At 44.8% G+C, this 16429-nt stretch overlaps 1 protein-coding gene across 5 annotated transcripts in view; it reads right to left on the bottom strand.

The window, feature by feature from the left end:
* Positions 1-954: 954 nt before the first annotated feature.
* Positions 955-16429, bottom strand: part of ZBTB46 (zinc finger and BTB domain containing 46) — a 57071-nt gene continuing 41596 nt past the window's right edge. For 4 of the 5 annotated variants that reach the window (XM_063349677.1, XM_063349678.1, XM_063349676.1 and 1 more), the window contains 4 exons: positions 15813-15864; positions 15419-15721; positions 8853-9028; positions 955-2749 (listed from right to left, as the gene is read on the bottom strand). In XM_063349677.1, coding sequence (XP_063205747.1) covers positions 2363-2749; positions 8853-9028; positions 15419-15721; positions 15813-15864 — 918 coding nt within the window. In that variant the 3' untranslated portion in view covers positions 955-2362. The remainder of the gene's footprint in view (positions 2750-8852; positions 9029-15418; positions 15722-15812; positions 15865-16429) is intronic. The other variant, XM_063349679.1, reaches the window with a different exon arrangement.

Here is a 16429-nt window from a genome sequence, read left to right as displayed (position 1 = left end):
GGACCTCAGACACCCCTTACCCCACCAACCCCCCCTCCATATTTACAGGATAAATGACAATAAATACGGAGCCCGCACTCCAAGAGGCAAAAAAATCAGGGTAAGGAAACAGCGACCTCGCTCTGGGACCCCCCCCCAACCGCTACGACTGCTGGAAAACAGTACACAAAGGTCCAACCGTAAAATAACTGGGCTTGTTTCTGTCTTTTTAAATACAGTAGGAGGGCTTTACAAGAAGCTAAAATGCAAAATTTGATATATATATATTTTTTTTTTTTTTTTAACAGTTCAATAAAAATGTTTCTACGCGCCCCTATCGCTCTTTTCTTTAAGTATTTAAAGAGGAGGGTTATCCATTCTCACCGGCTAAAAGCAACAAGTCCCGCTTAACTTTTCAATCCCAAGGATCAGCAGCTGCCGGTGCTTGCGCAGCCTCACTGAGCCAAACCGAGGATTTTAGGAAAAAAAGACCCCCGTTTCCAAATCCCTGACGTGCACCCGAAGCGACAGAGCAGGGGCCTGGGGTGATGCATGCCGAGAAGGCGGCGAACGTTCGCAAGGAACCGAAGAGCTGAGAAAAGGACTCGAACGCCATAAACCCAGGACGCGACCCCGAAATCGGGGAATGAATATGAACCGGGTGCCGGGGTCAAGGCTCCCACCCAATCCCGGCACCGAGTGGCTTAAATCCTTCCAGATTATTTGCTTTACTGGGGTTTATTGTACAAGATACTTGTTATTTCCTTTGCTGGGTGGAACCACGCTTTTGGTTAAGGACCACCAGACCTGCAAGAACGCTCTCAGCCCGCGGGGACGGCCGGTCCCGCCACGGGACGGGGCGGAAAATAGCACCTTTAGGCATTTGGCTTTTCCGGGTTGTCTTTTGTGGCAGGTTTCAAGACACCATCACCACAGACATCATAGAAAATTGCTCCACGGCAAGGAAAGAGTGAGGTCTTCAGCTTTTTTTTTTTTTGCCTTTTTTTTTTTTTTTTTTAAAAAGCACCAGAAGCAAAGAGGTGAAGGGTAAAACGAGCTTCTTTTCAGGAACAAGACACTTCCAACGCACTTTGTTGCTGTTGTCACTTAGCAGGAAGAAGGCAACAGTGGCCGATATGAACAAGGAGAATCCAACTACCTGGAGCAGCCCCACAGAGTCTGTTAGGAGACGCTGGGAGAGAAACCTGGTTCTTAGTCATAAAAAAACAAATGAAATAAAAAGAGGTTTATTTGAAAATTTACATGAAACCGGTGCAGCTGAAGCTGAAGGTCTGCGTCATGAATTAAATACGTGCTGCACCTACCAGTGATGAATGAAGATTTTTAGATTGGCAAGGAAGAACAACGTAGCCAGGTGAAACCTTGGCCCCACCAAAATCTATGGGACGGGAGCAGCAAGACTTCCACCCGGCTGGGATCTCCTCACCTTGGCTTCTCGTGGTTCCCAGTTCATCCTGCGCTTTGCTAAATGCCTCATTTTTGCTACGGTTTGCATATATTTACGAAAAAGGCATATATTTACGAGCAAAGGGAGAGAAGTGACGATATTTGCAGAGAAGAATTGACAGGTAGAGAATTACCTGCGTCCTCTAGAGCAAAGGGTGCTTCTGGAAGCACCAACACGTATTTCACCGACCGCGGATAACCAAGGCTGGAAGACGGGATGTGGGTAAGATGCCAGTAGGTCCAAGAAACGTCATAATCTTTCTTTGATGGCGAGTCTTTTGGAAGCTAAGAATCTAAGAAAAGAACTTGTAAGGCTGTAATCTGACTTGCCTTTTGATCTATTTGGCTCCATAAAAAATAATAAAAACTCTCTTTAAATAACTTTCGCAAAAGGCCTGTATCATCAAGGGAAGCCCTCCAACACATCCATCCACTTGCTTTCACAACGTTAGCTTGTAATTCCACTGCTGCTGGGATTTTAGCACACAGACAAGGTGTTTAAAAAAAAAACCAAAACAAACAAACCAACAACCACCAAAACCCCCTGCTTTGGACACACAAATCTCCCCGGCGGGAAGGGCTGGAGGACTCATGCTTCGCCCACGGCGCAGCGCTCAGACCTGCAGAAACTCTACCTCCCTTGCATGCAACCCGGAGGGGCGGCCGCGGTCGGGGCTGTCGGGGAAGGGAGAAGGGGGAAGGCGAAGTCAGTCGCGTCGCTGGAAGCGACGTCGCTAAGACAGTATCCGAGTGGAACAGAGGAGGACTTGTTTAGAAAACACAAGAGTTATTTTGCACACATGGACGACAACAAGGCTACTTAGTTTTTTCCAACATACTCCTTCCTCCCCCACCCTCCCTCCCCCTACAAACAACAGAGCGGAACAAAAACCAAAAAAAAATATAATAATAATCCCTAAGAAATCCAGGTAAAATCCTTGTCGTTCTCCCCAGAGTTGTCCTGCTCCTGTGGAGAGTCGACATCTTTGTCATCATCTAAAATCACATCATCTTGTGACATTCCCACGTCATCTTTCCACTTGATGTCATCGTCGTCTCCCATCTCCTCATCTCCTTCCACTTTGATGTCGTCTGGGTCTTCCATGTACTGGCCCTCCCCAGGGTAGCACTCGTCTGGAGACCCTTCTCCTCCGTTGTGGTCCAGGTGACCGGCCATGCCTCGACCGGAGCAATCGGCACAAACCCCGTGGCGACGAGAGCCGTGCTTTATCCCCACGCTGGCTGCAGACATGAACACTCGGTTGCACACTTTGCAGACGTATTTCTTATCTTTGCTGTGGACCTGGAAAAGGAGAACGAGAAGAGACGTTAATGCCAACGGAGACGGAGCGAGAGCTACAGGCAAGGACACGCTCCCCGGCCCTCTGCAAAGGTAAAACCACCGCTGCAGCCTGAGATAGTCACGGACTTTCACTGTGAATTCGAACCCACCATGATTAACTCAACCCTGTAATGGGGTCGCACAATGGAAAATCCTTTCGAGAGTGCCTTTTGATCATCAAACTAGCAGTTTTAAGAGCAACTTTTATCACTTCATTTTTTTCCTCCCCGTTTCTTTTTGTTTTTTTCTCTGGGGTGCAATAGTCGCGTTGCACCACCACCACCACGAGGAAAATTTTAAAAAGCAAAAAAATAAACCCACCACCCCCAAGCACCAGTTCTCTGCAGACCAGAGCAGAACAACCCACCACCAAACTGGTGTTAATGTCACCTTAATTTAGCGGTTTTTCTCCTGATCCCACTGCTGCCAAGAACCGAAGAGCAGAAGCACCGTTAACGCATCCTGTATCTCTAAAAAAACCCAGCCAGCTGCTGAATGCGCTTCTAACCTTATTTCTGACTTCTTTGGTGGGTGAGAAGTGGTTTGTCACAAATGTTTCTGTTCTACAAACGATGCTGCATTCTATGCCCAAGAATAACAAGCATACGGAGCTATCGCGCTTACAGAGTAAGCGGTAAGTGGGGAAATGCTCAGCAGGACACCAGAAATCACTTCAAGATTCAAACTTCACTACACAATGAGCAAAATTACATACTTTGAGGAGCACAAAAACACCTAATCAAAGGTGAAATCTGTCACTGGCTACTTTTGCCATGTGTGGAAGACAAGGAGCTTCCTCAAAACATTCGTCTGCTCCTCTCCCAAAGGAAACGGCCAACCAGTGCAGTGAGATCTTCTCAATTCCATGACAAGGAGCCTCATCAGGTACTTTCATTTACGTATGTATATATATACACACATCAAAAATATATCTAAAATGCATATATATTTATTTTATTTATATTTAGAAAAGTTCAGTTGGAAGGGACCTACAACAATCATCTAGTCCAACCACCTGACTACTTCAGCACTGACCAATATATATTATACATATATGTATTTTCTTTTCATACAGACATATATATGTATATTCTTTATTTTTATATATACTAACGCCACATCAGGACAGCCCAGGAGCTCACCTTGGCCAGTGCCCTGTCGCTGGCACTGACCAGCAGGAGACACTTTGGGAAGTGGTGCAGGAGCAGAGAAGGATCCACCTCGTGTGTACCCCTATCAGCAACCAGCGATTTGGGGTTGTCCTGAGCAAGCCATTTCCTGCAGACCATCAGCTACTGGAACCTCTGGGCATGTATGGCCAGTGCCTCATCCTTTTTTAAATTCATTTATTCTTTTCATGCTCACAGAGGCCTGTAGGAAAGGTTCTGTGTGGGAAAAGTCCTTTCTTCTATTTTAAACCAGCTGCCTGGTGAGGCCATTCCCTGCTCCAGCCCAGCACGGGATCACCTGCTCTCGCAACTGGATTCTCCACCGACCTGCACTCATCGCTCATCTGGAATCACAGAATGGTTTGGGTTGGAAGGGACCTTAAAGACCATCCAGTGCCACCCCCCTGCCCTGGGCAGGGACACCTCCCACCAGACCAGGCTGCTCCAAGCCCTGTCCAACCTGGCCTTGAACCCCTCCAGGGATGGGGCAGCCACAGCTGCTCTGGGCAACCTGGGCCAGGGGCTCACCCCCCTCACAGCAAAGAATTTCTCCCTAATATCTCATCTCAATCTCCCCTCTTCCAGCTTCAAACCCTTACCCTGGTCCTATGCCCCCCGGCTCCCAATCCAGAGTCCCTCCCCGGCTTTCCTGGAGCCCCTTTAGGGACTGGAAGGGGCTGGAAGGTCTCCCTGGAGCCTTCTCTTCTCCAGGCTGAACCCCCCCAGCTCTCCCAGCCTGTCCTCACAGCAGAGGGGCTCCAGCCCTCCCAGCATCTCCGTGGCCTCCTCTGGCCCTGCTCCAACAGCTCCGTGTCCTTCTGCTGTTGGTGCCCCAGAGCTGGAGGCAGCACTGCAGGGGGGTCTCCCCAGAGCGGAGCAGAGGGGCAGAATCCCCCCCCTCACCTTGCTGCCCACGCTGCTGGGGATGCAGCCCGGGCTGTGGTTGGCGTTCTGGGCTGCGAGCTGAGGGAAGAGGACCAATTGACCCATCCTTACCCCCCTCAGCCCTCAGGGCCGCAGGACACTCGCTCAGGCTTTGTATCGCACCAGCCCCAGCCGCGCTCAAAGCCTGCGAGCTCTTCTGATGCGCTCCGGCTTCAGGTCCTCCTCGCTCTGAGCTAGTCCCCGCGATGTATTCTTCAACTGCATCCAGCAAAGCCATTGTATTCTAGGGTTTTTTTTAAACTACATGGAAGCTTTTTTTTTTTTAAAAGCAGCTGGCCAGGGCTGGTGAAAGTCATCTAACAGGACCTATAGGTATCACTCATTTTTAAGTGTTAGAAGAATGATTTTTCAGGCATCAAAAGCTGAATAGGATTACAGGAGGTGGTCAAGGGTGCAGAATAAGGGCTAAAAGAGCCATACAAAAAAAGAAATTATAGAACAGGTACTAAAAAGATGCATAATTGAGGTATCTGTTAAAAAACTGATCACTTCTGTCCCTCTTTTCCAACACTGACAGTTTAGTCAGCATATTCAAAGTGAAACATATTACTGGATGCAGCTGAGCAGAAATTAATCTTACTTCCCTTATTGCCGAATTAGTAAGTATTAAACACAGAAATGGCTTTTAGCCCTCAGTATGTGAAAATACCATTAGAAAGACCATATTCTAACTGACTAAATAACAATATTGTGGGTGAGAAAGGGGAAAACGTGCTGACACATTCTAGATTTCTGAAAAAAAAACTTAAAAAAGGGAAAGTTCTCAGAAATGAAATGATGGAGGCAACCAGCTGGCACAACAAGGTGTTCCCTGCTGCAAAACTAGTAACAGATCTTGAAATCTGCGTGCTTGCAGCAGGACCAAGCTCGCTGCTTGGATCTGCCTCCCAACACCAGAACCCCCCTGAGGAAATACGGAAGGGGCACCTCGGGGAGCAGGCAGTGCCCCGAGCAGATGGCCGGGCACTCGTCCGAACAGACACATGCGCATGGAAGGAAGCGGTAGGGGATGGTGGGGTCCTGGACACCACAGCAGCTCATCGCATAAGCTGCTCGGCCACCCCGGTGCGGGCACTGCCGTTTGGCAAGTTGTGCTGCGCCACTGGCATCTGCTGGAAGAGGACTGCCCGGGGAAAGGCACCGGCTTTTGCAGCAGCAGGGACAGAGCAAGCTGCAGAGGTGGTGGAATGCTGAAATAGTAACCAAATTCACTATGGATTTAAAAAAAAAAAAAAAAAAATTAAAAAAAGGCCACTCCAAGGAAATGGAAGCTCAGTACACAAACAAAACCACTTTTTCCCATCTAAATTTATCCTGCCAGTTTTAACATAGAATCACAGAATGCTTTGGGTTGGAAGGGACCTTAAAGACCATCCAGTGCCACCCCCCTGCCCTGGGCAGGGACACCTCCCACCAGACCAGGTTGCTCCCAGCCCCGTCCAGCCTGGCCTTGAACCCCTCCAGGGATGGGGCAGCCACAGCTTCTCTGGGCAACCTGGGCCAGGGGCTCACCCCCCTCACAGCAAAGAATTTCTCCCTAATATCTCATCTCAATCTCCCCTCCTTCAGTTTGAAGTAGCTTGCGATGCTGCAACAGACTGGGTAAGAAAGTCCAGCATATAGAGAATTATATGGAGAAAAGTCACTTCAAACTAGAACGAAGGAACTTTTGGTTAAGTTTTTTTGTTTGCTTTTAAGCTGAAAACCTTGAGAGTATTACAGGGTAGCGCTTCCTTCTGGACGCAGCCTGATCACTGCAACGGGGCGAGAAACCTGGGTTTGCGCTCTGCCACCACACAGAAGTATCACTTGGGATGCACAGATTTTAGAAAGAAAATCTTGGTTTTACTTTAACATTCCAATTCAAAGAAAACAAGCATTTCTAGTCAATTTTGATTTTATATAAAGACTATCAAAATATGCTTTTTAATCTGAGTTAAATGAACTAAAGTAGTCCCTTTTGTCTTTGTTTATCAGTTGAGGAACTGAGCGAAACAAGGGGTTTTGGTGTGTTAAACCTACTTCCTTTTCCTACATGTTATTTTTGTAACGCGTATTTTTCTTTGACGCATACCAGCATTCATCTTTACAGATTTAGCCGAGAGTTGACAATTAAGCCCCAAACTGTTAGGCGCACTGGAAATAAGATGAGAATACCAGCAAAGCGCACGAATCCAGTAGTTAATCTTGCCACAGGCACCTCAGAGCGCCCACATCACCGACTGCTTTTGTAAATGAGGATCACGGTGTCATTTGCATATAAGAAAATACCCCTTTTTGTAGCTTCATTTCAAAAGAAACTTCAGATAAATAATGAAACAAATTTTTCTGGGGCCTGCCTTAAAACAGTACCAAAAAAACCCCAAACCCAAATCCCTGTCCTTTTTTTCTTTAGTGCACCCATTCCAGAATACCTCTGAGCCATTTATGGCTCTTTGGAAAAGAAAATAAATCAGTATTGTCAGGCTTGCACTTTTTTTTCAGGAATTGACACTAAAAATTTGTAATCCAGCTGGTATCTTCTAAACTAGCTTCATTCCTGACGTAAAAGAAGTCACAGAGAGATTCAGAGAGACATAGATCCTCTCCTGGGGGTGTTCACAAACAGCTGACTTCATCTCCCCGGGTGTGTTACAGAACTTGAGACTCAACAGAACCAAGTCACTCACCTAGAAAGATTCCGGCAGCAAGAAAACCTGAGAACTAAAATTAATTTGCAGATCATCTCAGCTTCACTCCTGGAGGGTACGGAGCATTTTCCTGCCTTCCCCACGGTACGTAAAGATATGCTGATTCTCATTAGTATAGAAATTTATAGAGCAAGAAAAGGAATTGCACGTTTTGTTACACTTGAACCAAGTTGCAGCACCGCGATTAAGTTGCCTTTGCAGGACTGGGATGAGGGAATTAAAGTTCTTTGTGGCTTTTTGAGAATTACAACCAGGAAAACATTAACTACTCTAAGCACACCTCCTCCAGTAAGATATTCTTTACGTTCAAAATTTAATAGTTAATATAAATATGATGCATATAGATAATATAAATATGGAAAAAGTTATTTAAACGACCTCAACAAATCAATTCTTAGTCACTGAAACTGTCACCACTCTTGTGATTCTTCTTTTTAACTACCTCACCGCATTAGAACCTCACAGCTACCACCCTCAGTATTTAAAAAAAATCCAAGTTTTCTCTACAAGCTTAATTAGAGGGGCAACAGAGCTTGCTGGCATGCACTACTGAAATAATTACGCAGAAACTATTTGCTCTGCCACAATATCACCTCCATAGCAAGCTTTGAGAAACCACTTTAGGACGGCAAATTAATTCTTCCATGGGGAAAAAAGCAAAATTTGGCTTAAAAATTTGTTTCAGAAGAAGTTGTGAAAAGTCAGACAATGGCACCGGCCAGCCTCCTAGTTGGTTTCGAGCAGCTGTCTTTAATGAGGCATGACACAACTGTCGATAACTAGGCATTGCCAGGCCCGGGTAGCTTTGCCTCGAATTCTTGCTGAGTGACTTATTTTAAAGCTTTCTGCACTGAGTTATTCAACCTATTAAAAAAAAAAAAAATTCTTTCCTATCTGGGAGACAGCATTAGCTACTATACCTCCCGTCCCTAACGGTCAGGCTCTCCAGGCGTGTAGGGCTGGATGGGAAGGAGAAGGATGTGCTGGAGAGTGATGCTGGGTTTGCCAGGCTGGCTCAGCCCCGGCAGCACCCGCTGCTTCCGGATGCAACTCGGGAACCTCCCGGCCAAGCAGGAGAGCAGCTCTGGATCAACAGGCAACAAAACACAGGGGGGCTTTGAAAGGTGGGGAAAAAAAGATACTGGAGAAGCCTTCATAGGAGCCCCAGAGGGGGAACCAAACTACAGACCTAAAGCAGATGAAGCTCCCAATATTGTTAACTGGAACAAATGGCTGTTCCCAGCCGGTGCCCGCCCTTACCAAGGTGTGCCGCTTCATGTGCTCCCGGCGGGTGAACTTCTTCCCGCAGATCTCGCAGGGATACGGTCTCTCTCCCGTGTGGGATCGCATGTGTCTCTTCAGGATGCACTGATGCATGGCCGAAAAACTGCAGTACGGGCACTTGAATTTCTTCCTGATGACTGTGAACTCGTTGACTGTAAGAGAACAAAACACGCAGATTACTTTCAAAATGTCTCAAAACAGTCAGTCTTCTCATTTACTATTTCGCTGTTAGCTCACTGTGAAATCACGCTCTCACCTCTTAACCATCTACAATTTTTAAAATCTTATACTATACTATTGCACTTGTATTATTAAAGCTGAGAACTTCAAGTACCTTCATCAGAGAAGCTTTTGAACAAGCCAATACACAAACATGTAGCAACAGTCTGTAACACGCATTGCCCAACGCTTGCTGAACGGCAAATAAAGAGGGCTCACAACCTGCTAGAATTCTGATTTATTAGAATGAATTACCCTCAATGTCAAGATCTAAAATTCTAACACGATTATTTGTGGAAGTAGCCGCCAGCTGCGAACAGAAGACCACAAACGTAAGCTCTGCGCTTTAGTTTTATTTATGGGGCGATGCAAGATTATCCTCACAGGCTCCAGGAGCATTTCGGTGAAGGTGCAGAGAGGAAGGATTACCCAGAAGAAACAGGAGAGTCACAACAAACACACTCTACGTGTTCCAAACCTCAATTAGTATTACCACTGCGGCACGGATACAGGAATATAAAAGGATGCACAATGTCGAATTCCAGCATGACCCTTGCAAGCCTCCTTACAAGACAACTGTATAAAGCCCTTGATGGACTTTTTTTTCCTGCCCCCCCAATTGTATTTTGCCGAAACAGAAGAGGGATGAATTCTTTGAAGCCGTTCTGACACTGTTGATTCTTTTCTTCTTGTCATCTCGGAAAGCAGACCCAGGGGACGCGTACAGTATTGACAGCCCAAGGGTCTAATTTGCCAGCAGAACGCACACGGCAGCTGCCTCCGCGTTTCCCCTCCAAACAACGTGAAAAAGCAATATGCAAAATCCAGCAGGTGAAAACAGAATATCTGCTGCTCCCCGAGGACATCCACCCACTCCAAGTTTGGAAGTCACTGTCCACATGGATCTGATTTTATATCTCCACCTTCTAATAATTCTATTGCTTTCCATTAGTATGCTAATTTCCACCCACTTTTCTCCTAATTATTGTCATTTCTCAAAGCAATATATTGTTTACATAAAAACGAGGGGAAAAAAAAGAAAGCAAGTTCTTGTTAATCACCTTAAGTACACTATCGTGTATGTAAATGGCTCTTGGTAAATGAAAATCTTCTAAGTAGGTGAGCTAAGGGAATAAGGGAAATACCAGACCTACTCCATGGCTTCTGACATACCCAGTACTTTGCAATATTTTTAGGTGCTTATTGAAATTTTATTTGCTACGAATGCCCTTCTAGCTGGATGCCCACCGCGTGGCCTCAGGACAGCGGAGATAATGCCCGGGAGTTGCACTGGACACTGAAAAACTGCTGCTTAAAAATGGCATTTTTGAAGAAAGTCAGTGGGCCCGTGTACTCGGTGTCATTTAATGCCCAGTTTGTGGGCTTTTCTTTTTTTTTTTTTCTTCTCTTTTTAAAGTGTATTTTGTCTTGTATTTGCAATACAGATAAAACCCTGTGAAGAGTAACTATCTTTGGCATTCGTGAAAAAGTGCTAACTACACGAAGCTACTAAGGGACACCTTTACATAAGGTAACACCACCAGGACAAACCTTTCAGCACAAGCTCACCTCAGAAAAAGTATTCTAACAAGTTTTTATTGTCCTAATGCAGAGTAAAGGCATGGTTCAATTTCTAAAAAGCTGCCGTGATATGAATGTTATCTTAGCATTTAACTACTTGCGATTAGACATATTCTCCACACAGCCAACTTTGTGGAAAAAATACTTCCTTTGATTAGCAGTTTGAATTGGATCTAATATCCTTATATTCTTTCCTTGGGCCCTAGCTTGCTGCTCCGGGCTGCCCAGCGACTGTGGTGCTCCATCCTACAGGCGCTTTTTTTTTTTTGGTGGTGGTTTGGTGTGTTGGGTTTTTTTTCCCCAGCACATTTGTAAAGCTGTCAAGAGAATTTTCCAGCCCAAGGGAAAATAAACCAAAAAGAGCTTACTCACCCGGGCCAAGGCTGCAATACTGACGACAGGGAAAGTGCACGCTAAAGAATATTTAATTCACCCGTCAGTAATGATTACTCACTGGGATCAGGTGGAATTTTGAAGGGCTGGTTTCAAGTGACCGTGCCCTTGCACTGTTTTGGGAACCTCCCCAAGCAGATACTTTAACATGGCCCGATGCCCAGAGCCTCGTGCAAGCTCTTGTCGACGATAACTAAAAACCCAGCCCTTCTCCTGCCCCATACCTGTCTTCTGATTTGCAAGATTTAATTTTTTTTTAAACAACTTAGAACATGAAAATTCTCTCTCTTCTATATTACAGGAAAAATACTTTTCGCTTTATCTTCTCCTTTGGATTTGACACCCCCTTGTCCATACAATCAGAGGCAAGGAGCCCACTTTCTTCTACATCAATTTTAGGATACAAAGCTATTTATGATAAATATGTCTCCGTTCTGATCTTGTAACTGCTCGAGCATTAGCAATACGCCACACAAATGCTTACATTCCCCAGGGTCACTATAAACCCATTACGATGGAGTCTAGACAAGGTAAGCGAGCTGTAAGCTGATCAAGGGGACTCAAGAGGGGACACGTAACGCTCCTTCCTCCAGCCCAAGGTCCCATGCGGTGGCACCCAACACCACAAAGACCACACGTGCAGAGCACGGCCAGCAGGACAAGGCGCTCAGCACGGCAGGTTTAACCACCTCACTCCATAAAAAAAAAAAAAAAAACACGACACGGAGATCCCGACAGCAACCAGATCCCAAGATTACGAAGCAAAAGTGCTTTAGAGAAGAGAACACCACAAAATCCCCTATTTCCTACATCGCCAGACTGTATCCAATCCCACCATTTCCTGAACGGCCAGATGCCTTCTCTCGTTTACCATCCGTACCCGTCCCTTCCCTTTAGGGCTGAGCTATGGTAGAAGCTGAAAAGGCGTTAGACGTGCAGCCCACGCCATTGGCACGCTGCTTTCACACACCAATAGCCAGTATGGAAATACACATAAACGTATTTCCAACACATTCGTAACACTCTCCGAGTCCAAGATCCCTCTTGCTTACTTTTGCCGGCACCCAGCTTAAATCGCTCAAGAATAACATTTTCAGCTTCTAGTACGCTTATATTTAAAAAGTCACAGAACACTTTTTGCAGCTATAGTTTTATTGAAAACTACGTTTTCACCAAATAGCCATAAATTTAGTTCTTGTATCTACAAATGTAAACACCTGAAAAACAACAGTATTGTTAGAAAAATAACTGTACTGAAGAGTTAACATTTTCACAGTACTGTTAAATATATGCACTCACAAGCACATATATTTAGTGAACAACATACCAACTTTGGTATAAGTATAATCTTTCGTCTAAACGACAATATTTTATAGCAGCATTAAGGTCCTAAGAAATAATCTTTAACAAGATCCTCAAGACCACCAGCAGTAGTGCCACGGATAACCAGCTACTGGCCACAACTATAGGAAGAAAAGCACCAAGAAACGGAGAATATAATACACAGAGTACCATAGTAAAAATCTATGTACTTAACTCCACTAAAATACTTACAGAAGATGTGCAGTTTTAAGACCAACACGATAATGCTTCAAAAAAAAGCCTTTGGTTTTGTCATTTCCAATAACTTTACCTATTTCAGCGAGGCAGCCACATGAAATAGGCTCCTGCATCCCTGACTTGAGAGAAGGGAAAGCACTAGTGATACAGGGCCTGATGGAGCTACTTTCGATGAACTCTGTAAACTGATATCGTCACTGAAATACTACACTCATTTGGTTATTACGAAGAATTCACAAACTTAAAGAGAATTCTTGTCCATTTACTCATTATATTTAAGGTTATAAATAGCAAGGTGCCATTTGACTGTCAAACTCACACATCCCATCACCTTCCCCTGACATTTTCTAACACAAAAATCCTGCTTTTAAAAAGTTTTCTACACAAACTCTGTAAGCCTTTGCTGTGTTATACCCTATGGTTCTAATGTTTACAAAAAACCCACTCCTGATGCTGAAGGCAACCACTGGAAATTCTCAGTGCTGAAGTCAGGAAAAGTCAGGAAGCACTCTGATGTACAGGCCAAGGAAAATACTACTAAAATCTCTATCAGAGAGAATGAGTTGACCTGACTACAGAAAAACAGGTCCATGTTGAATTAAATCCGCAAATATGAGAAAAAATGAACAAACACAAAATATCATTAACCATTACCACATGAACAAAGCCCTTTAAAATTTGCTGAAATTGCATTTGCTGGCATCTTACTTTTCCAATTCAGACAAACCCTACCAGGCTGCTCCCAAATTTCCAGGTAAGTCTCATTTTGGTCACAACTCTCTCTTCCGGCTCAGCTCTTTCCTCACTTGCTGGTTATTTAAAAGCAAACTAAATTAAGAGGCAATTAAACTGACACCTGCGACAAGAGAAACTGACCATAAACTATACACAGACAGCCGTGATCCACAATGCCAAAGATGTCAATGAGAACAAGAGTGAAAAAAATGAACGTGACTGCAAAAACAAACAAACAAAAAACATTAAAGTGATTGAAGTATGGGGTACTACACTGAACATATAGGAACATATTCTCAGCTCTGAGTGCATCCTGCTCAAACAAAGAGTAAGAACTAAGCCAAGCAGGGAAACTCTGGCTTCCCAACCTGGAGAAACCCATCCCTAACTTGGCACAGAGCCACCTGCCCGAAGCTCCGGATCCCAGCAGGAGCAGGCAGAGCAGCGCTGACATGCAAGATACCTGTTCCCTCCTCAGGAGAGCAAGGGCAGCAGGATCCGGCCAGTCTCTCTCATCAGCTTTCCACAGGGAACAAGCCTGGCAAGAAACACCCCACTGGAGACCTCCAGGCTGCTCAAAGCCCACTTTGTGCATGACTAGATATTTCTCATTTTTGTCTCCCTGAGATGCAAAAATATTATGAGACAGAACTTTTCTGAAGAACTCTAAAGGTCACGCGTAGAAGTTGCCTTCACCTCCTCAGCTGTCCCTCTCGCACGTGAAGGAACTCTACCCTACAATGCTAACGCTCAGGCTGCTGACAAGCTGTGTTGTAGGCACAGCAGCTGGGAAGCACTACACTTAATTACACTACTTTAATTTCACAGTTACTATAATCTGATTTTGCATGTAAATATATAGCAAGAGACACAGAAATATTTACTCTTAAAAAAATATAAATGAATTTCATAGAATAAAACAGGAATTACAATAAGACTTCTATCCTCCGGTAACAACCATTACTGATTTTGTATACGCACCCTAAGCTACAATTGGATCTTCTATGTAAAGCCTCCTCTCCTTAGTTTCAACAACATACATTCAAGCCTGGCTAACTGAATTACATTATATTTAAAAAAAAAAAAAAAAAAAAAGAGTAAGAAAAATTTACAGAATTCCTGAAGACCACGGCCTTACACCAGTATATTTTTTAAAAAGTCCTAAAAATACTCAAACATAATACCAATAAAGTATACAAAGCCTTGCAACAACTTCCAAGCCCAAATAATAGACCCTGTTGCACATGTGAACAAGCAGCATGTTTTTCTCCTTTAAACGACATGGAAAACCAGACTTTTATAAACAGCTTATAGGGCTGAGCAACCCAGTGCTTTCACAGCTCCTAATTTCAAGCTGAAAAACCCTGAAATGCCCGAGTTGTCTAATGGACAGAGCACCGGAGCAGAACTCAGAAGACTGAATTCTATTATTAATTCTATTGCTAACACGCTCAACAAGCTGACGTATGTTATTTTCCCAGGGAACAGAAGGAAAACATCACCATTTCTTTTATAAAGCACTTTGAGATCTACTGATAGAAAAAGTTTAAGGCAGTATAAGCACACAGTGTGATGACACCGATAGGATAGCCAAAGTACCCATTATAGAGCTGACAAAAGTTGTCTTTGCACAAAAATTGCACTGTGGCTGCAGTTACACAGTACCTGGAACCAGCACATTATCGACCTGATCAGCTTTGGGGAGTTACTCTATTATATTACACCTGCGGTACGTTTATTTGCAGCACGAGAACAATGGAACAATTCACTTTTCCTAGTTTAAAAAGAAGTGTCTTGCATAGGCAAGAGCAGCTACGCGTCCTCGGGATCCTCGTTTTGTCCTACCCTGTCCAAAAGCTCAAGCCCGCCCAGCTGGGCAGAGCCCAGGTAACACGCTTTCACGTGGTTAGCGAGGTTCTTCTGGGTACCGAAGCCCTTGCCACAGAAGAGACACACAAAAGTACGCTCGTTCGAGTGCACAGACATAAGGTGCCGGTTTAAGTCTGTCTTGTCTCGAAACAGCTTGGCACAGTTAGGACACTGCATCTTCTTACAGTTGAAGTGGATGGTCTTTTCATGCCGGTCCATGTTTGATTTCAGAGTGAAGCTCGCGGGGCATTTGGAGCACTGGAAGCGGGCGAGCTGGCCAGGAGGGACGCTGTCGGGCCGGGAGCAGCCAACCAAGTCGAACGGGAAAAGCATGGAGAAAGCGTGCTCGTGGATGTGCTCCTTCAGCTCCTCAGCACACTGGAAAACCCTCCTGCAGAAAGCACAGGTCAGCCTCTTGGCCAGGGCCGAATCCAGGAACAGGCCATCTGTGGTTATGTCCGTGTCTTCAGATCTCGAGAAACTCATATCTACAACAGAAATACACATACACACATAGAAATCAGCGTCTGCTGGCATAAAATAATGGTAGTTTAAAAAAATATTTTTCTCTCGACTAACCTGAATCCGAGTTATCAAGCTGCCAAAGTGCTAAAAATCCATCGTAAGTGGCCTGCAAATGAAAAGCACGCTTAAGTTAAGGCAAGCATTTACAAGAACACATCTTTGTAGTTAGTGCTCAGACTCCCGTCTTATCATTGCCTTCACTTGCTCTTTAAGGGAGTTCATCATTTGACTTGGCAACCCTACATGCCTTCACAAAGCTTTCACTGTCAACATGGCTAAGTTAACTGGGCCAGATTTTGCAAGACTCGGTGTTTTGAAGAGAGCAATCAACATGCCTGCTTAGGTCCTGGGTAACTGCTCAGTTTTCAGTCTCGCTAACCATCAGTAGCTCCCACTCAGGCCAATGGGAAAGAAACCCTGGGTCCAAAGTGTCCAGCAGATACAACAGAACTGGAACATCCTCCCTTAGCCCCACATAGCTAATTTTCTTTCCACATAGAAAAGCCCGTAGAAAACAAACACTTTCTGCATAGTTCCCTTTATGCAATGCTCTCTGGCACTGCTGACCCAAATTATAAATAAAAGCTGATTTTTTTATTTTTTTTCTCCCCCTGAAGCATTTGCACTATGCCAGCGTGCGGCAGATGGCAACCCTCTATGAGGCAGAGGCG

Source organism: Chroicocephalus ridibundus, chromosome 12, assembly GCF_963924245.1.
Source record: "Chroicocephalus ridibundus chromosome 12, bChrRid1.1, whole genome shotgun sequence".
Taxonomy (NCBI): Eukaryota; Metazoa; Chordata; class Aves; order Charadriiformes; family Laridae; genus Chroicocephalus; species Chroicocephalus ridibundus.
Note: the sequence above shows the minus strand (reverse complement) of the source record. Positions and strands in the feature narration are given on the sequence as shown.